The following is a 27421-nucleotide window of genomic DNA, read 5'->3' as shown; positions in this document are numbered from 1 at the left end:
CCACCGCCCGGTCTTTTTTACCTTCTTAAGATGGCGGCTCTCAAAATCCGTTTAAGCCACTTTAGCCACTTCCAAGATGGCGGCCCCCAAGGCCTTCCTCGGGGCAGATCCCGAGGAATCTCGCGTTAGGCGAGGCTAACTCGCCAGCTCTCGCGCGAGAGCACGTCAGCCCAGCTAGGCGTTGTGTGAGCCGCAGCTGGCGCGGAAGCTTCAGGTGTAAAGTGATCGGTAAGCGGGTTTGCCGAGGTGTAGGCCTTTAGGCTGCCGGGGCCGGCTGGCGACCCGGCCGGAGCCAGAGGCGCAGGTGTTAGCTGGCGTGGGCAGAGCTCGGGGTCGCGATCGCCAGAACCGGGCTGCAGGAAGTGCGCCGGGGCATTTTCTTTTCCAGTAGCACTTACAGGGAAACTGAGGCTCGGGGTGAAGCTCCGGCTTCTAGGATGCGCTGAGGCTGCTGTTTTTCCTCTGCAGTTGCTGAAGATGTCGGACAGCGAAGACAGCAACTTCTCCGAGGAGGAGGACAGCGAGCGCAGCAGCGAGGCGGAGGAGGCCGAGGTCAGTGATTTGGATTCCAGGGGGAGATGTTGCGTCTGTGGACGGGGACAGGGCAGAGAGGCCCCAGCGGGAGCCCAGGACTCGGAACGCCTGGGGGTTTTCAGATCGTCGGGAGAGAGGGGCGAGCAGGCAACTCAGAGTGGAGCAGAGGGACAGGCTCTGGAAGGTGGGGGTGCGCCAGGGTCACTGACACAGTAGATGATGTGTTCAGACTTCATTGGCTTTTTAGCATCATGTGCCCGATTTGTTTCATTTTGCTTATTATTTGCGGTGATAGGATTGAGTCCAGGGCTTTAGTCGTGTTAGGTAGACATTCTGTCGTCGAGTTACAGTTTGACTATTAGTATTTTTTATGTTTTTGTTTTTAGGTGTGCCCAGTTCTCCCAGAAGTGTATTTGTATTGCCTACTGTGTGCCAGGCATAATTCTTGGTCCTTGGGCTCCAGTTAACAGATTTTAAAGTATAAATAAACAACCGATGAGCGAACACGTATTTGCTAATGGGAATGAATGTAGCCAATGAATAGAAGATACAAAATCTGAAACTTGTTGAGCCCCTATGTGCCACAAATGGAAATTTCCACACTTGACTTAATGTGACAGGTCAAAGTCAAAACCCTGGCGCACTAAAAATACTGTATTAAATTTCTGTGTAAGATACTTAACGAAATGTGTGAATAAATTCATGTCATAGTGGTGCTGGGGATCGAATGTGGGACTTTGTACACACTAACTATGAGCTCTACCACTGAAGTGTCCACTTCCCTTAAATTTAGCTCTCTGTGTGTGTGTGAGTGTGTGTGTGTGTGTGTTTCCAAGAAACAGTTTTTGGGCTAGGCCCTAAATTAATTTCTTAAATGAGTCATCAGTGCTTTCAGAGATTTCACCGTACACAATATAAAAGCTCTGTGAGTAAGGAGCTAGGGCTCTAGTGTCATTACCATCATCAGGCCTCAGCCGCCACACAGTAACCTGAAGCTATGTCCCTGTCCCCTGTGTTAGTGGGAAACAGAAGGGATTGACAGCATGGAGCTTGGGGCGGTCTTTACAGCATCTCTGCTCATAAGTTGCCATCGCCTTCTGTTCCAGGAGAGGGGATGACCCCTGGCCTCAGCATGCTCGGCAGCTGCTCTGCTCCTCATCAGTGTTTCTCTCTGGCCTGCTCTGTGCATACTTGGGTTCTCCTGAGTACTGGGATGCATTGGTTGCCTTTACTTCATGGCAGAGTTTGGAAAAGCAAAGATGTTATGGATCTGTGTCCTGGAGGGTTTAGGACTATGGGTTTCTATTGATGTATCCTCTTCCTTACATGGTCTGCTTGTCTCAGGTATTTAATTGCTAGTCTGTGTGCCTTTGGGGGCGGTCCTCTTCTCCCAGGCAGGCATTCATCCATGGTGATGTAGGGCAGGAGGGCAGGTGGTGGTGGGGGACGGGACTAGCCTTTGTAGACTCATGGCTTTAGGTCACTGCTGGCACTTGTAGCCTGGTGGTAATGAGACCAGGGTCCCTGGCTCCTTCTTTGCAGAGGTTTGTCACTGGGCATCTGTCAGACTCATGAGTCATCTGCTGGCTGGTTGTTGACACCAAGCAGGAGGTGTGAGGAGCTGTTGGAGCCTGGGCCAGATGTTGTCCTGTATTCTGTAGATAGGTAGGTTGTCGGGCAAACATGCTGCTTGCTGTGAAGGAAATCAACGGACTTCCCATTCTCATCCCCTTCATTCATTCAGCAAGGCTAGTTTGGGTGGTGGCTCATGGCCTCCCTTCCTGAGCTAAGTCCACAGCAGAGATGGTTTTATAGACACACAGTACATACAGTCACTGCAGGGGTACTGACTGTAGTGTAAGAGTGTGGTAGACTCAGAACTGTAGCTGTGCTCGCTACCCACCAGGCTCCTGCGTTCTTTGGTGTCTGAGTTTCACTGTATGGTCCGAGACCTCCTAAGAATAAGTCATTCCAGTCTATGCTTACAATTTCAGATTGTTCCTGAAAACAAAACAGAACACAAATCAAAGACTGGTCCAACCCCAGGGAACACAGCCATATGCAGGAGCCCTTGCCTCAGGAAGGAAGGCTCCAGAAGATGACACAGTGAAAGATGGCTTGAAACAGACCTGTAAAGCTTGGCTTTTTTTTTTCCTTTGAGACAGAGTTCTCTGTGTAACAGTCCTATCTGTCCTGGAACTCGCTTTGTAGATCAGGCTGGCCTCAAACTTACAGAGATCCACTGCCTCTGCCTCCCGAGTGCCGGAATTAAAGGCGTGCGCCACCACCACCTGGCAAAACTTAGCTTTTTAAAATGTGAGGTGTAAGCTGGGCAGTGGTGGCTCACACCTTTAGTCCTGGCGCTTGGGAGGTAGAGGCAGATGGATCGCTGTGAGTTCAAGGGCAGCCTGGTCTACAGAGCAAGTTCCAAGAATAGCCAGAGTTATTCCACAGAGAAACAAACTTTGTCTTGAAAAACAAACAAAGCAAAACAACAACAACAAAAGGAATAAAATGTGAGATGTTGGACTGGTTCTTACTGTCAAGTTCAAGGACCTGTGTTGGAGTCCTAGGATCCTTGTGGTGAAACAACTTTACTCGTGAAGGTTGCACCATACATGAGCCCACATACAAAACACATGTGTAAAAAACTGCAGTGTGAGATATTGTGGCCTAGTCAGTATCAATATTAAGGAAATCCATTGTTTTCCTCTCAGTGTTTTTATTTTATTTTATTTTTAATTGGGAAAAAATTTAATAAGCATCAAATTCACTATACATTGATAACTGCAATACTGAAATTGTGAAATTTTAAATATTTTTTTCTCAAAAAAAGAAAGTTAAAGATTTCTTCTTCCTGGGACATATGGACAGAACTAAGCATCATGTGGCCAGTCCAGATTAGTTGACATTAATGTCTAAACAGCTGTTCACATTTCATCTCCACGAGGTAGACTGTGAACTGCTTGTATCTCTGAATTTCAGCACAGATTTCACGAGACAATTTATAGGAATGTCAAATATTTGAAGTGCAAACTCAGAAAGCTCTGCGCTGGGATTCTGTTTTGTTCAGCTTTACGTCAATGCACTTAACTTGAGGATACAGCAAGTATTTTCTCTCTTAATTCCTTGGAAAAATACTTCTGCAATAAGACTTGTTACTTCTTACTGTAACTGGGTTGTTTTTTGAGAAAGATTATCAGCTTTGTGGTTGGTTTCACGGTTGCTAAAAATCTAAACATCATAATATAGTTTGTAAGGAAAAGAGTTGTTTGTCAAGGGCTGCAGGATCAGGAAAGAAACTGTACTTCTTAGCTGTAAAAGAACAAACACGCAGAGCTAGTTGTCTGCAGATGACTCCACACTCAGTGTTTTAATTTTAAGACAGGCCTCATCTGTATCTCTGGCTGCCTTGGAACTGGCTATGGAGGCCTGGCCAATTGGCAATGAACTCTCTGAGATCCATCTGCCTCCTGAGTGCTGAGACTAAAGGTGGGCACCACCACACCTGGGTCAGTGATTTTTATTTTTTTAAGATTTATTTATTTTTATTTTTTGTGTATGAGTAGTTTGCCTGCCTGTATAGTTGTGCACCACAAGTGTGTCAGCAGAGATCAGAAGAAGGCATTGGATCCCCTAGAACTAGAGTTATGAATAGCCCAAACCAACATGTGGGTGCTGGGAATTGAACTCCGGTCCTCTGTAAGAGCAGCAATTCCTCCTAATCGCTGAGCCTACTCTAACCCTTTTCTCAGTTTTCGAAGCAGGGTATCATGTAGCCGGGTTGAGTTAAATTTGCTGTTCAGTCAGAGAGACTCCTTCAACTCCGGATCCTTCTGCTTCCACCTCCATACTTCCCAAACTGGTTAGTTTTCCATTTTTTTTTTGTTTTTTTTTTTTTTTAAATATTTATTTATTTATTATATATACAATATTCTGTCTGTGTGTATGTCTGCAGGCCAGAAGAGGGCACCAGACCTCATTACAGATGGTTGTGAGCCATCATGTGGTTGCTGGGAATTGAACTCGGGACCTTTGGAAGAGCAGGCAATGCTCTTAACCACTGAGCCATCTCTCCAGCCCCCTCCATTTTGTTTTGTTTGTTTGTCAAGACAGGCTTTCTTTGTGTAGCTCTGGCTGTCCTGGAACTCACTTTGTAGACTAAATGGAACACATCCCTCTTAGTCTTTTTTTTTCCTTTTTTTTTTTTTTTTGTTTGTTTCTTTCAAGACAGGGTTTCACCTAGCAGTGGCAGCACAACCTTTAATCCCAGCACTCGGGAGGCAGAGGCAGGCGGATCTCTGTTTGTTCGAGACCAGCCTGGTCTACAAGAGCTAGTTCCAGAATAAGGCACCAAAGCTACTGAGAAACCTTGTATCAAAAAAAAAAAAAAAAGACAGGATTTCTTCTTGGAACTCACAGAGATCCGCCTGCCTCTGCCTCCCGAGTGCTGGGATCAAAACCATTCACTGCCTACCATGCCTGACTAGAATAGGGTTTAATAATAAAGTATTTTATTAATTCTTGTCAATTTATTTTTATTTATTTATTTTTTCAGGACAGGTTTTCTCTGTGTAGCTTTGGGGTCTTGGCAAATCTTTTTTAAAAGATTCTATTTATTTATTTATTTATTTGTTATGTATATAGTGTTTTATCTTATGTATGCCTACAGGCCAGAAGAGGAAGCCAGATCTCATTACAGATGGTTGTGAGCCTCCATGTGGTTGCTGGAAATCGAACTCAGGACCTATGGAAGAGCAACCAGCTCTCTTAAACTCTGAGCTATTTCTCCAGCATCCTATTAGCTACTTTTCTATTTAACACACAATGTTTCTTTATTCTTTGGCAGGGTCACACGTATATACATTGTATCTTCTTAACCCCCTTTCTTGAGACAGGGTTGCATTTTGTAGCCCTGATTGGCCTGAAACTCAGAAGCCACCTCTGCCTCCCCAATGTTGGACTCTTAAGGCATGCTCGACCACTCTTGACCATTAATAATGGGTCTCCTGTCTCTGCTGGGATTAAAGGCGTGGGCCACCACCGCCTGGTTGTAATGGATCTTGATTATGTCTACTTCCAACCCCTTTCTCCTCTTCTGCCCCTCCAATGTGCCCCCAACTTTGTTATTTTTTTTTTAAATCCACTGAATTCAATTAGTGCTGCCTTCATTACATGCACAACCTTCTAACAGTGTCACCCCCAAGAAAAATGACTCCTGCTCTCCCAGCCCCCGTTAATTGCCAGTAGCTCCTCATCATCTAACCTCATGAGTCCTTCCCCCATTGGTGATGAACTTGTTAGCTGACTTGAACTTGTGCTGAGTTCATGAAGGCAGTGGCCACATCTTAACTAAGAGACAGCCTTTCCTGACACTCCTCTGGAGTAGCCATCCTCTGGCTCTTACACTCTGCCTTCTCTCTCCTTGTACTCCCTGAGCCTTGTGGGGTTGATGTAGATGTCTTTAGGACTGAACATTCAGGAGTCAAGGGTGCCCCACCGTGGCGTAGATTCAAGTTCAGGGTTAGTTGCTGGTTTCCCAGCACTTAAGGTGGTTCAGGGGCACTTTCAGGTAGAATGAGGATAAAGCAGCCCTGGTGCTCTAGGGCTTGTGTTACTTCTCTTGCAGTTTTGCAGCTCTGAGCCTGATTGGAACACGGAGTGTCCTTTTGGTGCCTTGGTGTCTTTTTTATTTCCATTTTTGGTTAAGTTTTCTTTTTCTTTCTTTCTATTTTATATACGTGCTCTGTATATATACCATATATATCTGCATGCCAGAGGAGGGCACCAGATCTCATTATAGATGGTTGTGAGCCACCGTGTGCTGGGAATTGAACTCATGGCCTTTGGAAGAGCAGCCAGTGCTCTTAACCCCTGAGCCATCTCTTCAGCCTGGTGCCTCAGTGTTTTGACCATCGAATTTCTCTTTAAGATTGTGGAGCCTATAGCCTGGCGGTGGTGGCGCACGCCTTTAATCCCAGCACTCGGGAGGCAGAGGCAGGCGGATCTCTGTGAGTTCCAGGCCAGCCTGGTCTACAAGAGCTAGTTCCAGGACAGGAACCAAAAAGCTATGGAGAAACCCTGTCTCGAAAATCAAAAAAAAAAAAAAAAAAAAAAAAAAGATTGTGGAGCCTAGGTATTGCAGTTGAAGACTCAGTAGACTGCAGCAGTATCTTGTAGAGTCTCACTCCTCTGACTGGCCTGGAATTTAGTATGTAGACCAGACTGGCCTTGAACTCACAGAGATCAACTTGCTTCTGCTTCCTAAGAGCAAGGATTAAATACATGCACCGCCATGCCCAGCATGTATGTATGTATGTATGTATATATATATATATATATATTATATGTATGCCTATATACATATTTGTTTTTAATTTACTTGTCTCTTTTAAGATTTATTTATTATGTATGCAGTGTTCTGCCTGCATGTCTACCTACTTGTAGCAGATCTCATTACAGATGTTGCTGGGAATTGGACTCGGCACCTCTGGAAGAGCAGGCAATGCTCTTTACCACTGAGCCATCTCTCCAGCCCAACTTATTGTCTCTTTAAGCTATTTAGAAATAAAAAGTAGGGGCTGGAGAGATGGCTCAGTGGTAAAGAGCATTGCCTGCTCTTCCAGAGGTGCCGAGTCCAATTCCCAGCAACCACATGGTGGCTCACAACCATCTGTAATGAGGTCTGGTGCCCTCCTCTGGCCTGCAGACATACATGCAGACAGAATATTGTATACATAATAAATAAATAAATATTAAAAAAAAGAAAAAGAAATAATTAAGTAAATTTAAAGAAAAAACTAGGCTGGAGAGATGGCTCAGTGGTTAAGAGCATTTGCTCATCCAGAGGATCTGGGTTTGGTTCTCAGCATCCTGTTCAGGTAGTTCATAGCTACCAGTAACTCTGGTTTCCGTAGATCTTACACCTTCTGAAGGCACCTGCAAATATCTGGCAGTTACACAAGCATGAGGAGTGCATGCATACACACACATACACACACACACAATTATAAGCAGATTAAGATAAAAACAAATATACAAAAATCCTGGATAACTAGGTTGTAGCAATGTGGAGATGGAGGAAAGCTTGAGATGGTGAGTTAAAGAATGATGCTCGGGCAGTAGAGTTTGTGTGGATCTGTTTGTGACTGGTACAGGAACAGTGCTGTGAGATATTTGTACACTGTGATGTATGTGCTGATTGGTGTGATAAAAAGCTGAGTGGCCAATAGCTAGGCAGGAGGTATAGGTGGGACTTCCAAGGTGAGAAAGGAAGAGGAGATGAATCTAGGTGCAAGAGAGACGCGGAATGAGTCAGACATACACAGAATGGGAAAGAGGTCAATTAAGTTAGAAGAGCTAGTGGGACAACCCTAAGCTAAGACTGAGCTTTCGTAATAAGTCTCTTTGTGGTTATTTGTGAGCTGGTGGCCCAAAGAAACATCTGTTTATAGAACAGGCATTAGAAACCTGGGGGTGGGGAGTGACGACGCTCCAGAGAAAGCCAAGGCAAGGATCCAGTGTTGAAGGGCAGCATGGTGGCCTAGATTTGGGATGGGGAGGGATTGGAGCAGTGACATTCACAGGCAGAAAGGGTCAGAATATGGTGCCTTCAGGGAGCTGGAGCCAGCATAGCTCTGGGGACAGCACTGTGGTCACAATGGGACGTGGCATATCCAGAGAATATTAGGGAGGCAACTCAGAGGCTGCTGCTTGTGGGTAGTGGGCTCTGTTTCTGGGAAAAAGTGGAGAAGTAGAGGAATTGGGGGCATCAGCAGCAGACACGGGAGCTGAGGTAATGCAAGGTAAGTGGCCCAGTGAGAGAGGTGTGGGAGGAAGGAGAATCATGGCCCTAGACAGAGCACTAGGTCCATCTAAAGCTGCTTTTAAGAAGTGAGTGGAAGCCAGGTGTGGCTTATACCTATAGTGCACTGCGTGGGAAACAGAGAGAGGAGGATGCCACAAGTTCAAGACTAGCTTAGACTTAGTTCCAAGGCAGTCTGCATTACCAGAAGTAGCACATTGACCTTTAGATTCGTGGTAGAGGAAGTGCAAGGGAAGCACTGGAGACAGCCATTGCTGAATATTAAGCACCCGAAACAGATCCAGGAGGCAGGAGCAGGACTCTTACAGGAAGCATGGAGATGAGGGCTAAGGACCAAGTCACAAGGAACTGCCACTTAATGGCCCTTGGGACAAGGGATCCAGTAAAGGTATTGGCTCCCAGGAGTTGGTTGGGTGGCTGGAACATGGCTGACCTGTCACTTGAGTTAGGACAGTAACCAGAGGCCTGGTCAGATTGGGACTGTGGGGGCAGTTTGGACGTCTGTCTGTGACATTGACTTAAGGGTTTCTGGATCTGGTGCTCCAACTCTGCTTGACCCCTATAGGCAGAGGATGAACGACGGAGTGCAGCAGGCAGTGAAAAGGAGGAGGAGCCTGAGGAAGACGAGGAAGAGGAAGAAGAGGAATACGATGAGGAAGAGGAGGAGGAAGATGATGACCGGCCCCCGAAGAAACCACGCCATGGAGGCTTCATTTTGGATGAGGCTGGTATGTCATAGGGCCTGGAAGCGTGGAGCAAGCTTGAAAAGTACACAAGACATGAGGTAGTCTGGCTCTAGTTTGTGTTTGTGTACATGCATGTGATGGAGTGGGGATTGACTCTTCCACATCATTACCCTTTGCTGAGCCACCCCCTAGACCCTCACTGGTAGATTCTAGGTAAGTGCTGTATCCACTGAACCATACTCAGAATACTCTCAGAGACAGAATCTTGTTAAATTGCTCAGGCTGGCCTTGAACTGATAGTGTAGCCTAAGTTGGTTTTGAACTTGCAATTTTCTGCTTAGCCTCTCATGTAGTTGGTGTGACTGGCCTATACCATGGGGCCGGATACAGAATGCTGGGGTTACAGCATTCCATGCCAGCTCTGGTCGTAATGTTTTAGAAGGAATATGTGTGGTTGGTGCGGAGTGGAGGAAATGGCCTTTAGAGTTAGGTGGATCCATGTCGTACCTCCACGCTGTACTGGTTTGTGGTATGACCTCTTGTACGTTCCTTTCTGAGCCTCTGTTCAGGTCTGTGGATTTCTGAGGCTTGTCTCCCAGAGTGAATGTTTCAATCTTGGAGCTGTTCTGCTCACAGCACTCCTCTTGCCTCTATCTCCCGAGTGCTGGGATTAAAGGTGTGTGCCACCACTGCCTGGCTTGAAGTCACCTTCTACCCCTGCTGACCGCCTGGCTTTTCCATTTCAGATGTAGATGATGAGTATGAGGATGAGGACCAGTGGGAAGATGGAGCAGAAGACATCCTGGAGAAAGGTGTGTGTGGGACCTGCCTGCAAGACCACGTTGGGTGCGGGTTGTACCTGGGAGGGTGTCTTTTAAGCCCTTCCCCATACCCCATGCCCTGCAACCACCCCAATCCTCACTCTCTTCACCTTGCTTCTTTCTGTCCTTGCCAGAGAGACGGCTCCCCAAACCTTTTTCCTTTTAGGCCCATGAGTGGGGGCGGGGACGGGACTATTGGGTGGGTGGTGGTGTGGGGAGGATATTCTGGGTATCCCTTTTGTGGGGTGTAGGGTGGGTGGACTCTGTCCCGCAATACCCCCCACTTGCTGGGCCAGTGCCCCTTCCCTGTTATTTTCCGTTCTGTGCGCCTCATACATTTCGGCTTCTCCCCACCCACCTGGTGCCTGGCCTTTACTTTTGGTTTTCGACCTTCCTGTGTCCCTCCCTCCGCCCCACCCCATTGGTTGATTTTGCTGCTATAATTTGGCTCATACTTTGTCTACCCTGCACACCACCACCACCACCACCACCACCACCACCACCACCACCACCACCTTCTCCTCTTCCTCCAAGTAGAAGAGATTGAAGGTAAGAACTGGGCAAGTGTGGTTTGTGGCTCTTCTCCCATATCCTATGTGGCCCTGGGGCTGTGACTCACATGGGTGCAGGGATAGGCAGTCTTAGGTGTCTGACCCTAGGAAGCTTATACACGTCTGTGTCCATAAGCCAAGATGTAGTTAGTACAGGCGAGAGTATGAGGTCGGGGAGCCCAGGCCATGCTTAGATGGTGACTGTGAGGGGGAGAACTGACGGATGCTCCCTAGCAACTGGACCACCCCTGAGCACATGTGATGAGAAGTGGGAGTTGAGTAGGACAGAGGATGGGGGACCTTGGTGGGGGTATCCTCAGCCAGATGTCTCCTTGCCCCAGGGCCAGGTCTGGCCCCTGGACTCCCCAAGCCCATTTCCCGCCTGACTTTCCCTGCACCTCTGTTTCCAGCCTCCAACATTGATAATGTTGTCCTGGATGAAGACCGCTCTGGGGCTCGTCGTCTGCAGAATCTCTGGAGGTGAGCAAGTGAGGAGACCTGGATGGGAACCAGCTTCCTAGGACAGATGTGGGGCAGGTCGGCCTGCCCTCCCGTCTTCCACTTTCTTTCATGTCTGCCTTCCCCCTCATACCTCAGGGACCAGAGAGAAGAAGAACTGGGCGAGTATTATATGAAGAAGTATGCAAAATCATCTGTGGGAGAGACGTAAGTGCCTGGTGGGCGCAGGCAGCCCTGGGTGGAAAGCTGCTGCGGTCTGGTGGGGTGACAGCATTCCTTCCCAGCACTGTTCTCCCTCTAGGGTGTATGGAGGGTCTGATGAGCTCTCAGACGACATCACCCAGCAGCAGCTGCTCCCAGGAGTCAAGTAAGAGAGTGGGAGGAGGGTAGAAGTCCAGGGGTGGGAATCCCATATGGGGTCCAGACATACACAAGGGTGGGGGAAGGAAGACCCCTGTGTGCGGTCGATGAGAGTGGGGCCCTGGGCTGGAGGGGAAGATGGTGTGGATCGTGTCTTACTGGGGAGACTTGGTAACCTGTCTTCATTTTCCTGTGCTGTGTAGGGACCCCAACCTGTGGACTGTCAAGTGTAAGGTGTGTGTTCTAGCCTTGGGCTGCTGTAAGGGAGGAGCATTTATCTTCTCTGGATCTTCTTGGGAAGCGAGTCTCTTGGTCCCTCTGTAGCTGCCTCTCTATGCCCCTTTTCCTGTCTCTCTCTCTCCACCCCACTTTTTGCCTCCTTCTTCCCTCTTCCACTCTCATCCCCCTTAGTGTTTTTTCCTCGCAGCCCATCTCTCTCCTGCTTCACCTTCCTGCCCTCTACCTGCCCCTACCCCTTTTGTTTTCTGCCAGTTTTCTTGTGTCCTGCTCTCTTCCTCTTCAGGTCTCCAAATCCACCTCTCTTTCCAGATTGGGGAGGAACGAGCCACAGCAATTTCCTTGATGCGCAAATTCATCGCTTACCAGTTCACAGACACAGTAAGTAAGGGCAGACTGCTGTGTGGAGCAGGGCTAAGCCAGGTGCAAGACGTTTATAGACACTAAGTACCCTAGGGTAAGCAGAGCAGTGAGCGAGCGAGCAGATGAGCCAGAACAGGGAATAAGACCGCTTTGCCTACCTGGGACTTTGTTTTTGTTGGTGGTGTTTGTTTTTAGCTGGAAAGTCAGCTGTGGGTGATGGTAACTGAACTCTTGCCCTTTTTTTTTTTTTAAAGATTTATTTATTTATTGTATATACAACATTCCTTTCATGTATGTTTACATGCCAGAAGAGGTCACCAGATCTCATTATAGATGGCTGTGGTTGCTGGGAATTGAACTTAGGACCTCTGGAAGAGCAGTCAGTGCTCTTAACCTCTGAGCCACCTCTCCAGCCCAACTCTTGCCCTTTTGGTTGTGAACGTTAGCTTTTAATGACTGAGCCATTCTCCAGCTCTTGTTTTGTTTTGGAGTGTGTGTATATATGCATGTGCAGTATTGTCGTGTCTGTGTGTTCACCTGTTGCATGGGTGCACACACCTGTGCATTCGTGACGAAGCCAGAGAGACTATCACATACCTTCCTATTCGTCACTGCCTTGTTCTCTTGAGAGAGGGTCTCTCTAAACCTGGAGTTCCTTTTTTATTTTGTTTTGTTTTTGTTTTTTGGGGGGTAGGTTGGCTGGCTGGCAAACCCCAGAGATCTTCCTGTCTCATTTCATATCTCCCTACCCCCTGACTTTTGTTCTAAATGTTATTTATTTTTTAAATTTATATGCATGTGTGTGCATCTGCTTGTTTATGTATGCACCATGTGGGTACAGTGCTCACACAGGTCAGAGCTAGATGTGTAGGAGGTTGTGAGTCACTGAGAACTGAACCCAGGTCCTCTGCAAGAGCATTCAATGCTCTTAACTGCTGAGCCATCTCTCCAGCCCAATCTTCCCCCTCGACTTTTTACATGTTGCTAGGGATCCAAATTCAGGCCCTCGTGCTTGTGAAGCAAATGCTCTTAATGAGTGAACTGTCTCTCTAATGCTCTCTGTGTGTAAGTGTGTAAATTAAAACCTTTTGTCAGGGCTACGGAGATGTCTCATTAGTTAAGAATGTACATTGTTCTTGCAGAGGACTAGAATTTGATTCCTAGTCTTCACATCAGACAGCTCACAATCACACAACCGCTTGTAACTCCGGGAGATCTGATACTTCTCAGACCTCTTCAGACACATACACAAATACAAAATAATCATATCTTTTGTTTTATTTAATTTGTTTACTGTTTTTGGTTTTGGTTTTTTTTGAGACAGGGTTTCTGTGTCACAGTCCTGGCTGTCCTGGAACTTGCTTCGTAGACCAGGCTGACTTCAAACTCACAGAGATCCACCTGCCTCTGCCTCCCAAGTTGAGGGGGGGGCGACGACTAAAAGGCATGCATTACTACTGCCTGACCAAAATTTTTATTTATTAATGGTAGCCCCAAAATATTAGCACTTGGGAGACTATAGCAGGAGGATTAGGCCAGGCGGTGGTGATGCACACCTTTAATCCCAGCACTTGGGAGGCAGAGACAGGAGGATCTCTGTGAGTCTGCAGAGTGATTTCCAGAACAGCCAGGCTACACAGAGGAGAAACCCTCTCTCGAAAAACCAAAAAGAAAAAGAAAGAAAAGAAAGCACCATTAGTGGCCACTCCCCATTCCTACTAGCCCCTCACTATTTTTTCATGGTCACACTGTGCTTTGCAGTGTAGTTCAACAATAACATAATCAGTCCCTTGCCAGACATGCTAGTATTAAAGAGGTGGAGGCAGGGAACAAGAATTTGAGGCCAGCTTGGAACAAAACTGAGTCATTTTTAAAGCTTCCGTTGTGGTTGCTGTGACCATCCCAGTGTCCATGCCACTGTGGTGGTGTGCTTCTGTGGACTCACCTGGAGGGCCAGAGAGTCCTTACTGTTGCTAGCCATGTTTCCCACCTTTGTCTCCAGCCTCTGCAGATTAAGTCAGTGGTTGCTCCAGAGCATGTGAAGGGCTACATCTACGTGGAGGCCTACAAGCAAACCCATGTGAAGCAGGCCATTGAGGGTGTGGGCAACCTGCGGCTTGGCTACTGGAACCAGCAGATGGTGCCTATCAAGGAGATGACTGATGTGCTCAAGGTGGTGAAGGAGGTGGCCAACCTGAAGCCAAAGTCCTGGGTCCGCCTCAAGCGAGGCATCTACAAAGACGACATTGCTCAGGTGGGAGGCGATGGAGCAGCTGAGTGGGCCAGGTTTCTGTACACTGCCCTCTTTTCTTCTACCTCCCTTTCCAAGAGTCAAGAACAGCCTTCCCTCAGAGTAGGAAAACAAGGTGAGGGTTTAGCTCAAGGCACACAGGAGGTGGATGCCTATTGTTAGGACAGTCAAAGGCAAGTTGAGTAAAGACCGAGGAAAAGGAGTGATGATGAGCCGCGTGGAGTGTGGGGGAGAAGGCAGTCATGTGAGGTAGATGCCTGAACCTAGAGAGATGGCTCTGTGGTTAAGAATATCAGTTGTGTTTCTAGAGGGCCTGGGTTTGATTCCCAGCACTTCATGGTTCACAACCTTCTGTAATTCCAGTCCCTGGGGATCTCGTGCCCTCTGGCCTCTGAGGAGACCAGGACCAACATGATACAGGCACACATGGTGGGGAGATCACCACCCCCCACATGCAAGATAAATAAAATCAAGATGTCTAGAGCAGGGAGTAAGAGATACAGAACTGAGTTTGGAGGTGACAGACCTTATAGTCCGTTGTTCTTTTGTTTGTTTTGTTTTGTTGAGACAGGGTTGCTCTGTGTAGCCTTGGCTGGCCTGAAACTTAACTATATAGTCCAGGCTGACCTCAGACTCACAGAGATCTGCCTACCTCTGCCTCTGGAGTGCTGGGATTAAAGACTAACTTTGTCACTGGAGGGAGATGGGAGGGTTCTAGGGAATATAGTCCAATTTTTAAAAGTTCTTAGGCAATGGCAAGCGAACCTAGGGCCTTACACATTCTTGGCACATGTTCTCCAAGCTGCACACCATCCCCCACATTCATCCAGGGAAATGCTCTACTGCTTCTCCCAGCTGGGAGGTTGGGGTCTTAAAGTTCATAGCTGAGGGGATTGTGAGTGTGTAAGAATGAAGGAATTGAGAAGGGTTGCCAGGACTTCTAAATTGATAGTTGCCTGCTTTGCTTGCATGAGGCTGTGGGTTTGATCCCTTTCACTTGGGTGGAATGGAAAAGAAAGGACTGGGACTGTAGTTCAGTTGGTGTTGGTGGAGTGCTTGCCTAGAATGTAGGCGGCTCTGACTTCAGTTTTCAGTTCTATATAAAACCAGGCATGGCGGTTCATGCCTATAATCCCAGGATTCAGGTGGTGTAGAGGAGGAGAGTCAAAAGCCCATGGTCATCCTCAGCTATTCAGCAAGTTTAAAGCTATTCTTGGCTCTGTGAGACCCTGTCTTTATTCAGTACAGGGTTTCTCTGTGTAACAGCCCTAGCTGTCCTAGAACTAGCTCTTATAGACCAGGCTGGCTTCGAACTCACAGGGATCTGCCTGCCTCTGCCTCCCAAGTGTTGGGAGTAAAGGCGTGCGCCACCACCACCCAGCTAAGACCCTGTCTTTAAAGATAAGAAAATTACTTTTGATTGTGGCCTGAGCAGAATAAGTGGGAGGCTTTGGGAAAGAGGGGCACTTTGGAGAAAACGGCCATTAGGCTGTGGTCTTGTGTTTGTGGGACCTTTCATTTATCCAAGTGGGGAAGGCAGGTGGGTGGTGTATGTTCATTTCTAGTGCTAAGAAGTTCTGGACAGGACAGAGTTTGGGGGTTGTGAGCAAGCAGATCTCTTCCATGTCCTTCTCTGGCCGCTTTAGTGCCTTCCGTTCAGGTTGCTGGGGTCATTGCTGTCCAGCTGAGCCCTGCTGACCTGCTGCTTTCTCCCAGGTGGACTATGTTGAGCCCAGCCAGAACACCATCTCCCTCAAGATGATCCCACGCATCGACTATGACCGCATCAAAGCCCGCATGAGCTTGGTACTCTAAGCTGTGGTGCCTTCTGGGGGAACACTGTATCCTTGCTAGTGGCCAGCCCTCCCTCACCTCTCCCTTGTGTGGCCTTTGTTCTCCCCAGAAAGACTGGTTTGCCAAAAGGAAGAAGTTCAAGCGGCCTCCACAGAGGCTCTTTGATGCTGAGAAGATCAGGTGAGCATGCCGAGGGACCAGGCTTGGCTGTTGGTTGTGTGGCACAGTGTGCTTTGGTGGTCTCTTCAGGACAGTCCCCCTCGGGTGCATTGTGTGAACACTTAGCTGAGCAGCCTAGCCTCAGGCAGGTGCTTTCTATCTTGGACCTCAGTTTCCTCTGCTGCAGATTGATTTCCTTTTCTTTTTTGGTCCTGAGGATTGAGTGGCAGGTCCCATGCGTGCTAAGTAAGCACTCTGCCTCTGAGCCATATCCTAGTCTGTTGCATGTTACTAATAGTAATGAACTACCCCAGCCTCCATTGCTGTGCGTATGTGTTTGGGACTGACTGGGGTTCCTGGTGACAGGAAAAAGAGGGGACAGGAGTTTTTCTAGTCCTGCTCTGTAACCCGCTATGTTTGAGGCAGTCAGGCAGATTTTTGGTTTGGTGCTAGGATGGAAGTTAGGGCATTGGGCATATTGTCCACATACGCCATGCTCAGCAGAGGGCAGAGGGGGCCCTCAGTGCCCATCAGAGCACACTGCTCCCTTTGCCCAGACTCCCTTTGTGGCAAAGATGGCAGAGGAAACAGACACTCAAACATTCCTCTAGAGTGGCCACCATCTTTCCATATTGGAGTCCTAAGCCAAGTGCTTGACCCCTGTATGCAGGGTGAGGGTCCCTGACAAGTCTGGTCTGGAGTTAGGGCCTAGGATTGGCTTCTGTCCACCTGCCTTGCTCTCAGCCATCTTGAGTCCATCTTCCCTCAGGTAGAGAGTGAGGCCCTGCTTCTGAGGGCTTGGGGGCATCTGCACAGCTGTGAACATGCAGTGACCCTTGCCCCTGCCCTTCAAGAGTAAAGCTTATTTCATCCGTGTTTCTGAGAACCTGCTGTAAGCCCAGCACTCACTGTCCAGCCGCTCTGCCCTGCTCTGCCGATTACTAAAGCAGGAGTTCCTTCATTTAGCTGACTTTTGGGTGTGAAAAGTCATTTAAGCCACCAGAGTTGTGTCCTGCAGAGTCCTGAACCCCTTTTCCATCCAGGAAAAGGCTTACACCCTCCTTACCAGTTCTGTCTCCTCTGAATCTCAGGTCTTTGGGGGGTGATGTTGCCTCTGATGGCGACTTCCTCATCTTCGAGGGGAACCGTTATAGCCGGAAGGGCTTCCTGTTCAAGAGCTTCGCCATGTCTGCTGTGGTGAGGCCCAGTGGGCAGTGCTCATGGGGCGGTGCAGCTCCTTTCCTCCTGGAGCCGTGCTCTCCAGTGGTTTGTCCTGGGCAGGGGTGCTTGCTGTTGGTAACACTGACCCTGTCCATCCCTTCCCTTCACCCTGGCTATCAGATTACAGAGGGTGTGAAGCCCACCCTATCAGAACTGGAAAAGTTTGAAGATCAGCCTGAGGGTATTGACCTGGAAGTGGTGACTGAAGGCACAGGTATCTGGTTCTGGCCTCACGCCTGGCCAAGGAGGAGGGTGGCTCTGGAGACGGCTGCCCAGTCAACCCTACACTGTTCTGTTCCCTCAGGGAAGGAGCGGGAGCACAATTTCCAGCCTGGGGACAATGTGGAGGTGTGCGAGGGTGAGCTCATCAACTTGCAAGGCAAGGTTCTCAGTGTGGACGGCAACAAGATTACCATAATGCCCAAGCATGAGGACCTCAAGGTAACACCACAGGGCTGGCCGTGTCTGGTCATGGCAGGTTGTGTAAGTCCAGACAGTGGTTTCTGTCCTCATGGAGGACATGTCTGGATCTTTTTCTGTTTCCTTGTGCTAATGGTTTGCTTAGTATTCAGGCCTACTTTCTGTGATTGGGAAATTCCGCAGGTGTTCCATTGTTTCTCAGGCCTGATTCTGCCTGTCTGTAGGGGACTTTGTGGGTACAGGCTGTGCCTGGGCTGTCCTGCTTGTGAGTAAGGACAGCCCGATAGTGATGTGCACTGATGTGTAGCTGCTTAGAGGAGAGGAAGAATGCATCCAAGGGATGCCCCCCACTTTCCTCTTTGGTGCCTATGTGTGGTACTGGGAACACAGGGCTTTGCTCATGCTAGATAAATGCCCTACCTCGTAGCCTCACCCCAACCCCTCACTGGTGGCTTCTATCACTGAGTCATATTCTTTGAGTGTGTTAACCCCCCTCCCCCCTATAGCCCTGGCTGTTCTGAAACTTACTGTAGACCAGGCTGGCCTTGAAATTACAAGATCCTTCTGCCTCTGCCTCCCAAGTGCTGGGATTAAAGGTGTGTACCACCACTGCCTGGCCTGTTTTTGTTTTTGTTTCTTTGAGCTTTTACTTATTTTGTGTGTGCATATACAATAGCACATATGGAGATCGGAGTCTATTCCCTCATTCACCGGTCTTTACTTGGGATTGAACTCACGTTGGCAGACTTGGCTCAAGCTCCCTTACCACTGAATCATCTTGCTGATCCCCCTTGCCCCCCCCCTTTTTTTTTTGAATCAGGGTCTCGTTCTGTAGCTTTCTAGCTCTGGCTGGACCAGAACTCACTCTATAGACAAGGCCAGTCTTTTAATTCACAGAAATCTGCTTACTTCTGTCGCCCAAGTGATAGGATTAAAGGCATTTGCCACCATGCCCAGCCTCTTTTTACTTTAAAAAATGGAATTTAATCATTGTGTATGTATATGGAGGGCAGGGATAGAGCTCGGGTTGTCAGCCTTGGCTGCCTTATTCAGGCTGAGCCATCTCACTGGTTCTTTTTTTACTTTTTTTTTTTTTAAGATTTATTTATTATGCATACAGTGTTCTGCCAGCATGTATGCCTGCAGGCCAGAAGACAGCACCAGATCTCATTACAGATGGTTGTGAGCCACCATGTGTTTGCTGGGGTTTGAACTGGGTCCTCTGAAAGAACACCCTACTCTTAACCTCTGAGCCATCTCTCTAGCTCCCTCTTTTTACTTTTTGAGTCAGGGACTTGCTAAATTATCTAAGCCAACCTTGAACCTGTGGTCTTCCTGCCTCATCCTCTCTAGTAGCTGACTAGCTTGTAACACTAGGTCCCCTTTATGGGATATTTCCTGATGTATTGTTGAAGGACTGACTTTGAGTCTGCTGTGGCTTGATGACATTGTCTGTGTTGGTTGTTTCTGAGGAGTAGCATGCCTGGGTCACACTGGGTTTAGGGTTTGACTATGGAGTAACCTAGATCAATGCCTGCTGTCAGTCACAGAGGTGTGTGCCTGTGTGTATGAGGAGCTATTGGTGCCAATATACAGTCTTGGGCTAGGGAATGGCATCAAAATACTGGTCCAAGAGAGTTCCATGTATTTGAGGACAAGCTACCTATGAGTTCAGGCATATGCGTGTGTTTCATGGCCTGGTCCTCTCTGTGGTAAAGGGTTTTCTAGTTCAAAGTCTTGCCTGGGACAGCTATTTCTGGAGGACCAATGCAAGTGTCTCAGGTAGGCTCAGGTTGGGTGGTGGGGAAGCTAAAGTGGGATGTCCAGCTCTCAGCTGAGACTGAGGTGATGCTAAAAGTGAATAGGGCAGGTGACTCGTTTCTGTTACATACTCATTGTCCCCATGGCCAAATCTTCCAGGACATGCTTGAGTTCCCAGCCCAGGAACTTCGGAAGTACTTCAAGATGGGGGACCATGTAAAAGTGATTGCTGGCCGATTTGAGGGTGATACAGGTCTCATTGTGAGGGTGGAGGAGAACTTTGTCATTCTCTTCTCAGACCTCACCATGCATGAGGTAAGTGCCTGGAAGAACATCACAGCATCATTGGTACAAGAGGAGACCCTGGTAATTAGTTCCCTGGGGCCTGCCTCACCCCTTCCACTGTCTTTCCACAGTTGAAGGTACTTCCCCGGGACCTGCAGCTCTGTTCAGAGACAGCCTCAGGTGTGGATGTTGGGGGCCAGCATGAGTGGGGTGAGCTGGTGCAGCTGGATCCCCGCACCGTGGGTGTCATCGTGCGGCTAGAGCGAGAAACCTTCCAGGTGTGTCTTTATGATTCTATCCCAAGAGCCCCACCCCACATCCCAGGAGGTAGTAGTGTGGTGACCAACCTCACAAATTGTGCTGGGTTATAGACCTGGTAAGGCTCTCTGAAGCCTGTCTATGTAATGCTGGCAAGTGGCTTGTCATTTTTCCTGACTGCCTTAAGCTTCACACCTAGTTAGGTGGAGATCTACCTCATCAGCTGAGAAGTTGAATATGTGACCCAGAATTTGATGGTTTTGCAAAGACGTCATGCTACAGTTGCCACACCTCTGCCCTTCCCCATCCCCACCCCATGTGTGCATTAACATAGTACCTAGGACCCTGAACCTGTCAGCTCTGTTGCTTCTGTACTTTATGACCCTGGCCTCCTGACTTGCCCTCTCAGGGCCACTGTAAGGTAGGAACTGTGATTGTGTTCCTCTCAGAGAGAAGTGTGTGAAGTGTTTAGCAGGGTGGGTAATCAGTGGACTCCTCACACCCCTGATGCTCAGTCAGGAATAAAGAGCCTTTTGTTTCCCCTGTATAGCTGAGGATGACCTTGAACTGCTCAACTCCTACTTCCACACTGAGTACCAGACTATAGAGTGCTCAGTTTATATGGTGTTGGGAGTCCAACACAACAGAGCTTCCTTCATGCTAAGCCAGCACTCAGAACTGAGCAACATCCCAACCCTCCAAAGGATCTTTTGGAATGATCTAGAATGTTTGGCTGACCTAGTACCTGACTTTGGTTGGTGCTCTGACTTTGCTCCATGTGCAGTCAGGATGCTGCGTAGGGCTCAGGGTCTCAAGATTGTCTCTCCCAAGGAAGGGACAGCTCACCTCACCACCTCATCCCCTTTCATCCTCTACTACCTCCCCCCGCCAAAGGTTCTGAACATGCATGGGAAAGTGGTGACCGTTAGGCACCAGGCCGTGACTCAGAAAAAGGACAACCGCTTTGCTGTGGCCCTGGACTCAGATCAGAACAATATCCATGTGAAGGACATTGTCAAGGTCATCGATGGCCCTCACTCAGTGAGTGTCAGCGCCGTTCTCTGGCTGAGTCTAAAAGAGTTGTGGTGGGGTTTGCCCTTCCCTCACGTGACCCCCTCCCTTCTTCCCAGGGCCGAGAGGGGGAGATCCGCCATCTTTATCGCAGCTTTGCTTTCCTGCACTGCAAGAAGCTAGTAGAGAATGGCGGAATGTTTGTCTGTAAGGCACGGCACCTGGTGTTGGCCGGGGGCTCAAAGGTGAGAACATCAGGAGCAGCAAGACCAGGCTGGTGGGGACTAAGTAGGTGTCACTGCCAAGCCACTGCAGAAGGTGCACAAGGTTTCTCTGAGTCTCAAGCTGCTCTCCTGTCATTTGTCACTCACTTTGTGGGTTGCATGTTGGGTGGTAGACACCCTGAGGAACCTCCACCCTCCTGGATCCGAGGCTACAGGGTGCAGGGGACAGAGAGGTGGCGGCAGGCTTTCCCTGTCAGGGCTTCCTTCCCTGAGTGCCCCTCTTCTCAGAAGTGATAGTACAGTGCACAGACAATGACAAGGGGGCTGCTGATTGTGTCACAGCAGGGATCAAGGTGAAGGACTACAGAGCCACCAGTAACTTGGAGACTGCCCTTGCCAGGCTTTGAGATAGGACTGGCAGGAAAGTTGTACAGAACCAGATACTGGAAAGGAAATCTGAAGCAAGATGTGCTAGCACAGGCCGGTAGTACCAGCACTGGGAAGTGAGGCAGGAGGCAGCTGAGCTTAAGGTCAGTTATGGCTATGTAGTAAATGCAACGCCAGCCTGAGCTATGCAAGACCTTGTCTCAAAAATAAAAGTAAAAAAGCAGACAAGATTTTTACCTGCAACTTGTGTTTTTATGTCAGACTCATCTTAATGAGGGGAGAGACAGGCCTCTTGTTGGAGAGGCCTATAGAGGCAGAGGGGTGGCACTTCCTCACCAGGAACTTTGTCCCTGGGAAAAGGAAGGCTGGTTGATGGGCTGCCACAAGTAGGATCTAACCTAGTCATTGTGGGGAGGTGGCTTGAGGCCTTTCACCTCTATCTCCTGCCTGGCTGTTCACTTGTTATCCCTCCCTAGCCCCGGGATGTGACCAATTTAACTGTTGGTGGCTTCACTCCTATGAGCCCCCGGATCAGCAGCCCCATGCACCCCAGTGGTGAAGGTGAGATGGGGTCAGAGCTCAGAGATTAGCATGGGGGCAGCCTTGAGTGTTCAGCTTGAAAGCCTTGTGGCCAGAGTGGAGTCAGAGGGCCCTAGAGCGAGGGAGTGGGTGGAGGAGGCCCCTAACCCTCTTGGGGTGGCTGAAGCTGGAAGTTTGAGGGTGTTCCAGCTGTGGGGACAGCATAAGAGGGAAAGGCATAATTCCTGGACCCTCACAACATTCTTCCATCCTACAGGCCAGCATGGTGGCTTTGGTAGCCCAGGTGGTGGCATGAGCAGGGGTCGAGGGCGAAGAGATAACGAGCTTATAGGCCAGACTGTGCGTATCTCCCAGGGACCCTACAAAGGTGAGCCATTGAGTGCGGGGAGGCAGGAGTTATGCTGGGGAGCCCACCACCTGACTGCCTAACTCCTTCTAGTGCGGGGAGGCAGGGGTTATGCTGGGAGCCCACCACCTGACTGCCTAACTCCTTCCAGGCTACATTGGTGTGGTGAAGGATGCCACGGAGTCCACAGCCCGAGTGGAGCTGCACTCAACCTGCCAGACTATCTCTGTAGACCGCCAGCGGCTCACCACAGTGTATGTCTGGGCTTAGGAAAGACAAGTGTGGGGTTGATGGCTGAGCCTAGGGAGGAGCGTGGGCATGCTAGGAATCCCACCCACTCCACTATTCTGTGTCCACAGCGACTCCCAACGTCCAGGTGGCATGACCTCCACCTATGGACGAACACCCATGTATGGCTCTCAGACACCCATGTATGGCTCTGGTTCACGAACACCCATGTATGGCTCCCAGACACCTTTGCAGGATGGTAAGTATGTCCACAATACTAGGGATGAAGCAGAGGGCTTAGCAGATAGGACAGAATACAGTTCATGCTTCTTTACTTTATCCAGGGAGCCGTACTCCACATTATGGCTCGCAGACACCCCTGCATGATGGTAGCCGCACTCCTGCTCAGAGTGGAGCCTGGGACCCCAACAACCCGAACACGCCTTCCAGGTGAGGGCCATTTTAGGATGGGCTGTGTTGGCCAGGGTGTAAGTGGTTGTATTTGAGTAGTGTGGTGACTGCTCCAGACTGGGAATACACTGTCCTGTCCACATCATCAGCCTCAACGTGTAGTTACCTTGTGCCTGGAGACATTGCCAGGTGTGTGATCTGGAGCAGGCAGCCTTGTCCCTCTGCATCATCGACTCAGCTGTGGCATTGCCCTAGCATCAGGAAAGCCTTGTCTGGGGCTTCTGTCCGAATGGAGTTGCCTCTGTTGAGGATCCAGTGTGTAGTGCTGTTCTGCAGGCTTCGTCAGATTTGTTACCACCGTCATTCTCAACAGACTTCTGTCCCACCAGGGCTGAGGAGGAATACGAGTATGCCTTTGACGACGAGCCCACCCCATCCCCACAGGCATATGGGGGAACCCCGAATCCCCAAACACCCGGCTACCCAGACCCATCATCCCCCCAGGTCAATCCACAGTACAACCCGCAGACACCAGGGACGCCAGCCATGTGAGTCCACCAGGGCTGAGCCTGAAAAGCCCTGCACACAGCTGCCCACCACCCTGCCTCCTACCCTTTCTGTCGGTACCAACACCCCTTTCTTCTGTCTACAGGTACAACACAGACCAGTTCTCCCCCTACGCTGCCCCTTCTCCTCAGGGGTCCTACCAGCCCAGCCCCAGTCCTCAGAGCTACCACCAAGTGGCACCAAGCCCAGCAGGCTATCAGAACACCCATTCCCCGGCCAGCTACCACCCCACACCTTCACCAATGGCCTATCAGGTAAGCTATGTCACAGAAGGCTGTGGACTTCAATGGGCCTCACTTGGAATGGCCAGGCCCAGTGACTGTTCAGACACTGATTCCTGTCTTCCTTCAGGCCAGTCCCAGCCCCAGCCCTGTTGGCTACAGTCCGATGACCCCTGGAGCACCTTCTCCTGGAGGCTACAACCCACATACGCCAGGCTCAGGCATTGAGCAGAACTCCAGTGACTGGGTGACCACTGATATCCAGGTGAAGGTGCGAGACACCTATCTGGACACACAAGTAGTGGGGCAGACGGGTGTCATCCGCAGTGTCACGGTAAGTAGGATCCTAGGGGGTGGGCAAAGTCCCCCAACTATGTACTTACTTATTTTTGTCTGTGGTGCTATGGATGGAATCCTAGGCCTCATACGTGCTAGGCTAGTGAGCTATATCCCCAACTTATTTGTTTATAGTTTTAGTTTTAACTTTGCAACTCTAATAATGTCTGGTATGCCATGATGGACAGACAGATATGGAAAGCTGGGTGAATGTGAATCCAGGGGATGGGTAGTTCTGCCTCATGTGCCAACAGCTCAGGCCTGGGCACCTGGCACACCTGAGCGTAGGGACTTTGGAAAGGTGGACTCAGTAGTGTGCCAAGTGGCTCAGTGAGTTCCCACTCTTTACACACCCACCCGTCTTCCATCCAGTCTCGTCTGGCTAGTCCTTCAGCCTTCAGAAAGCAGTTGTTGTCTGAGCGTGTGTGTTAGGGGTCTGAGGAGGTCTTCATGTTACCCCCTGTTGCCTCAAAGTTGAGCGTCAACCCTAGCTTGGGTAACAAAGTCTGTATTTGGGGCTGGAGGTGTTCAGTGCATTCTTACAGGGGGAAACACCTGTGTTCTTTTCCTTGGGAGTCCAACTTTCTGTAGAAAGGCTTAAACCCTGTTAACCCTCCAGTAGATGTTCTGATAGGATTGATCAAACACCAGGATCAATGCAGCCCTATACCCTGTCCTCACAGACCTCACCTTGCATTGGGGTAGAGAGATATGTGCCCAGAGTGGGCAGAATGGCATGAGAAGCTTAGAAGGCTTGAGGAGCAGGGGGAACTGATTTCCCAACTTTGGGAATCAAGGAGGACTTTCTGGAGGAGACATTGAAGCTGAGACCTGAAGGGTGAATAATATTAGTAAATCAGGAACTGGACTTGGTGGCACACACCTTTAATCCCAGTTCTTGGGAGGCAGAGGCAGGCAGATCTCTGATTTTGAGGCCAGCTTGGTCTACAGATTGAGTTCCAGGACAGCCAGGGGTACACAGAGGAAACCCTGTCTCAAAATACAAAACAAAACAAAAAACCAAAAGTAAGCCAAGCAAAGCATGTGCATAGCCTCCAGGGAAGCTGAAGTGTACTCATTGTGGCCAGACTAGAAATGCCCAGGTGGGCTGTGTAGTAGTGGTGCACACCTTTAGTCCCAGGTTCAGGGCCAGAACTACACAGAGAAACCCTGTCTGGAAAACAACAAAAAAGGAATACCCAGGGGGAGGGAAGTTGAGCAGTGAGGCTGAGCTAGATGACAGAGCAGACTGAGCAGCTAAGACTGTCCAGAGGGCACTGAGTGGTAGGACCAGATCTATGATGTGGACTTGCTTTTCCATGTTGGAGTAGTATGGCAGGGCAGTAGGGAAGGGAGGAAGAAGGCAAGTGACTGAATGGCAGGGTTCAGAGCAGGAAGGTGGTGACCATGACCAGGAACTTGGTTCAAGTCAGGGCTGATCCTGAGACCAGGATTCTAGAGATGAGACTAGTTTGGGACATGTAGAGTCAAATGTTTTGAAAGTTATCTCTTTTTATGCTTGTTTTTCAAGACAGGGTTTTCTCTGTGTGACCCTGACTGTCCAGGAAATCATTCACAGATCTCTGCCTACCTCTGTCTTCTGAGTGCAAGGCATGCACTGTCATATTTTAAATTTTCTCTGTTTTGATCTAATTTTGTGTTTTTGGTATTTCAAGACAGGGTTTCTCTGTAGCTTTGGAGCCTGTCCTGAAACTATCTCTAGTAGATCAGGCTGGCCTCGAATTCATAGAGATACATCTGCCTCTGCCTCCTGAGTGCTGGGATTAATTAAAGGTGTGCACCACCACCACCTGGCTTGTTTGTTTTTTGAGACAAGGTCTCACTATATAGCCATTGGTGACACACACCTTTAATCCCAGCACTGGGGGAGGGGGGATAGAGGCAGGTGGATCTCTATGAGTTCAAAGCCAGTCTGGCTACACAGAGGAACCCTGTCTCTGGGAGAAAATAAATTAAATAAAACAAACAAACAAAAGATAGTCCAGGCTGGCCTGGAATCCAGAGAGATCCTCTTGCCTCTGGCTCATCTCTGAGGATTTGGGATTAAGGTATGTGCTACAACACCTGGCTCTCTTTTGACCTGATTTAGCAGCATTTTAGTGATTCCCTTAGTCACCTTACCTGCTCACCCTCATAGTTTGTGGTGCCTGGAGGGTGGGCTCCTGAGAGCAGTGAGCAGGCTCTCCTTCCCTCTGTAGGGAGGCATGTGTTCCGTGTACCTGAAAGACAGTGAGAAGGTGGTCAGCATTTCCAGTGAGCACCTGGAACCCATCACCCCCACCAAGAACAACAAGGTAGGGTGGGGCCTTTGGGAGGGTACGGGGGGGGGGGGGGCATGGCAGCTGCTGGTGGACCTGACACTTACTGTTGCCTCTAGGTGAAAGTGATTCTGGGTGAGGACCGAGAGGCCACCGGGGTCCTACTGAGTATTGATGGTGAGGATGGCATCATCCGAATGGACCTGGAAGACCAGCAGATTAAGATTCTGAACCTCCGCTTCCTAGGGAAGCTCCTGGAGGCCTGAAGCCCAAGTGTGCAGTGCAAGCATGGAGCAAGCAGCCCACCCTCTGGCCTTGCTGGGCCCAGCATGGAACCCTGAGCCTGGAGCAAGCCAGGGTGATCATTCTGTATTTTCTTTTCCTCCTGCCCCGATATTCTCTATACATCAGAGTAGAGTCTGAGAAAGGTTCCTACCTTCTTTCTGCTGCCCCAGCTTGCTTTTGTATTCAGGTCTTTCAATAAAGAGAAGCTATCTGTTTGAAAAATGTGTGTGTTTGTGGGAAGGGTTGTCTTGTTTAAGTGTGGTTATTAAGTTAGGGCAAATAGCTGGATTCCAAGTCTCTTTTTTCCCATCTAGGAAATAATGCCTCTAGGACTCCAAAGGGCTCTTCAGAGGATATAGAAGACAGGAGAAAGAGGATTAGAGTTGGGCCTTGTGGTTCAAGCTACTCAGAAGACTGGGGGAGGAGGGTCACCAAGTCATAGCCTACGTGGGTAAAGGTCCCATTGAGGACAACAGGTCCCCTTAGTGTAGCTGTTCTCAATCTGTGGACCTGACCCTTTTGGGAGCGGGGGTTGAACAACTTATTCACAGGGGTCACATATCAGATTCCCTACATATCAGATATTTACATTATGACTCAT

The 27421-nt window shown here is 49.2% G+C and overlaps 1 protein-coding gene across 3 annotated transcripts; it reads left to right on the top strand.

Moving 5' to 3' along the window:
* The first annotated feature begins 139 nt into the window (after positions 1–139).
* On the top strand, positions 140–27042 carry Supt5h (SPT5 homolog, DSIF elongation factor subunit). Of its 3 annotated transcripts, XM_041653653.1 has the most exons (30): positions 140–228; positions 469–552; positions 8925–9087; positions 9792–9857; positions 10404–10415; positions 10828–10897; positions 11015–11083; positions 11178–11243; positions 11440–11470; positions 11786–11854; positions 13839–14090; positions 15804–15893; positions 15991–16061; positions 17132–17237; positions 17382–17475; positions 17566–17702; positions 19602–19757; positions 19859–20005; positions 20880–21026; positions 21116–21241; positions 22084–22168; positions 22404–22514; positions 22645–22747; positions 22853–22980; positions 23066–23171; positions 23522–23680; positions 23785–23953; positions 24051–24254; positions 26476–26571; positions 26655–27042. In XM_041653653.1, the coding sequence occupies exons 2-30, from the start codon at positions 478–480 to the stop codon at positions 26799–26801; spliced, it is 3255 nt and encodes a 1084-aa protein (XP_041509587.1). In that variant the 5' UTR covers positions 140–228; positions 469–477; the 3' UTR covers positions 26802–27042. The 3 variants fall into 3 exon arrangements, with proteins under 3 accessions (XP_041509587.1, XP_041509589.1, XP_041509588.1); XM_041653655.1 differs by lacking the exon at positions 10404–10415; XM_041653654.1 differs by lacking the exon at positions 140–228 and having other exon boundaries at positions 238–552.
* The last annotated feature ends 379 nt before the right edge of the window (positions 27043–27421 follow it).

The sequence above is a fragment of the Microtus oregoni genome, unplaced genomic scaffold, assembly GCF_018167655.1.
Source record: "Microtus oregoni isolate MIOR12 unplaced genomic scaffold, Mior012 000006F_ref0000085, whole genome shotgun sequence".
NCBI lineage: Eukaryota > Metazoa > Chordata > Mammalia > Rodentia > Cricetidae > Microtus > Microtus oregoni.
Note: the sequence above shows the minus strand (reverse complement) of the source record. Positions and strands in the feature narration are given on the sequence as shown.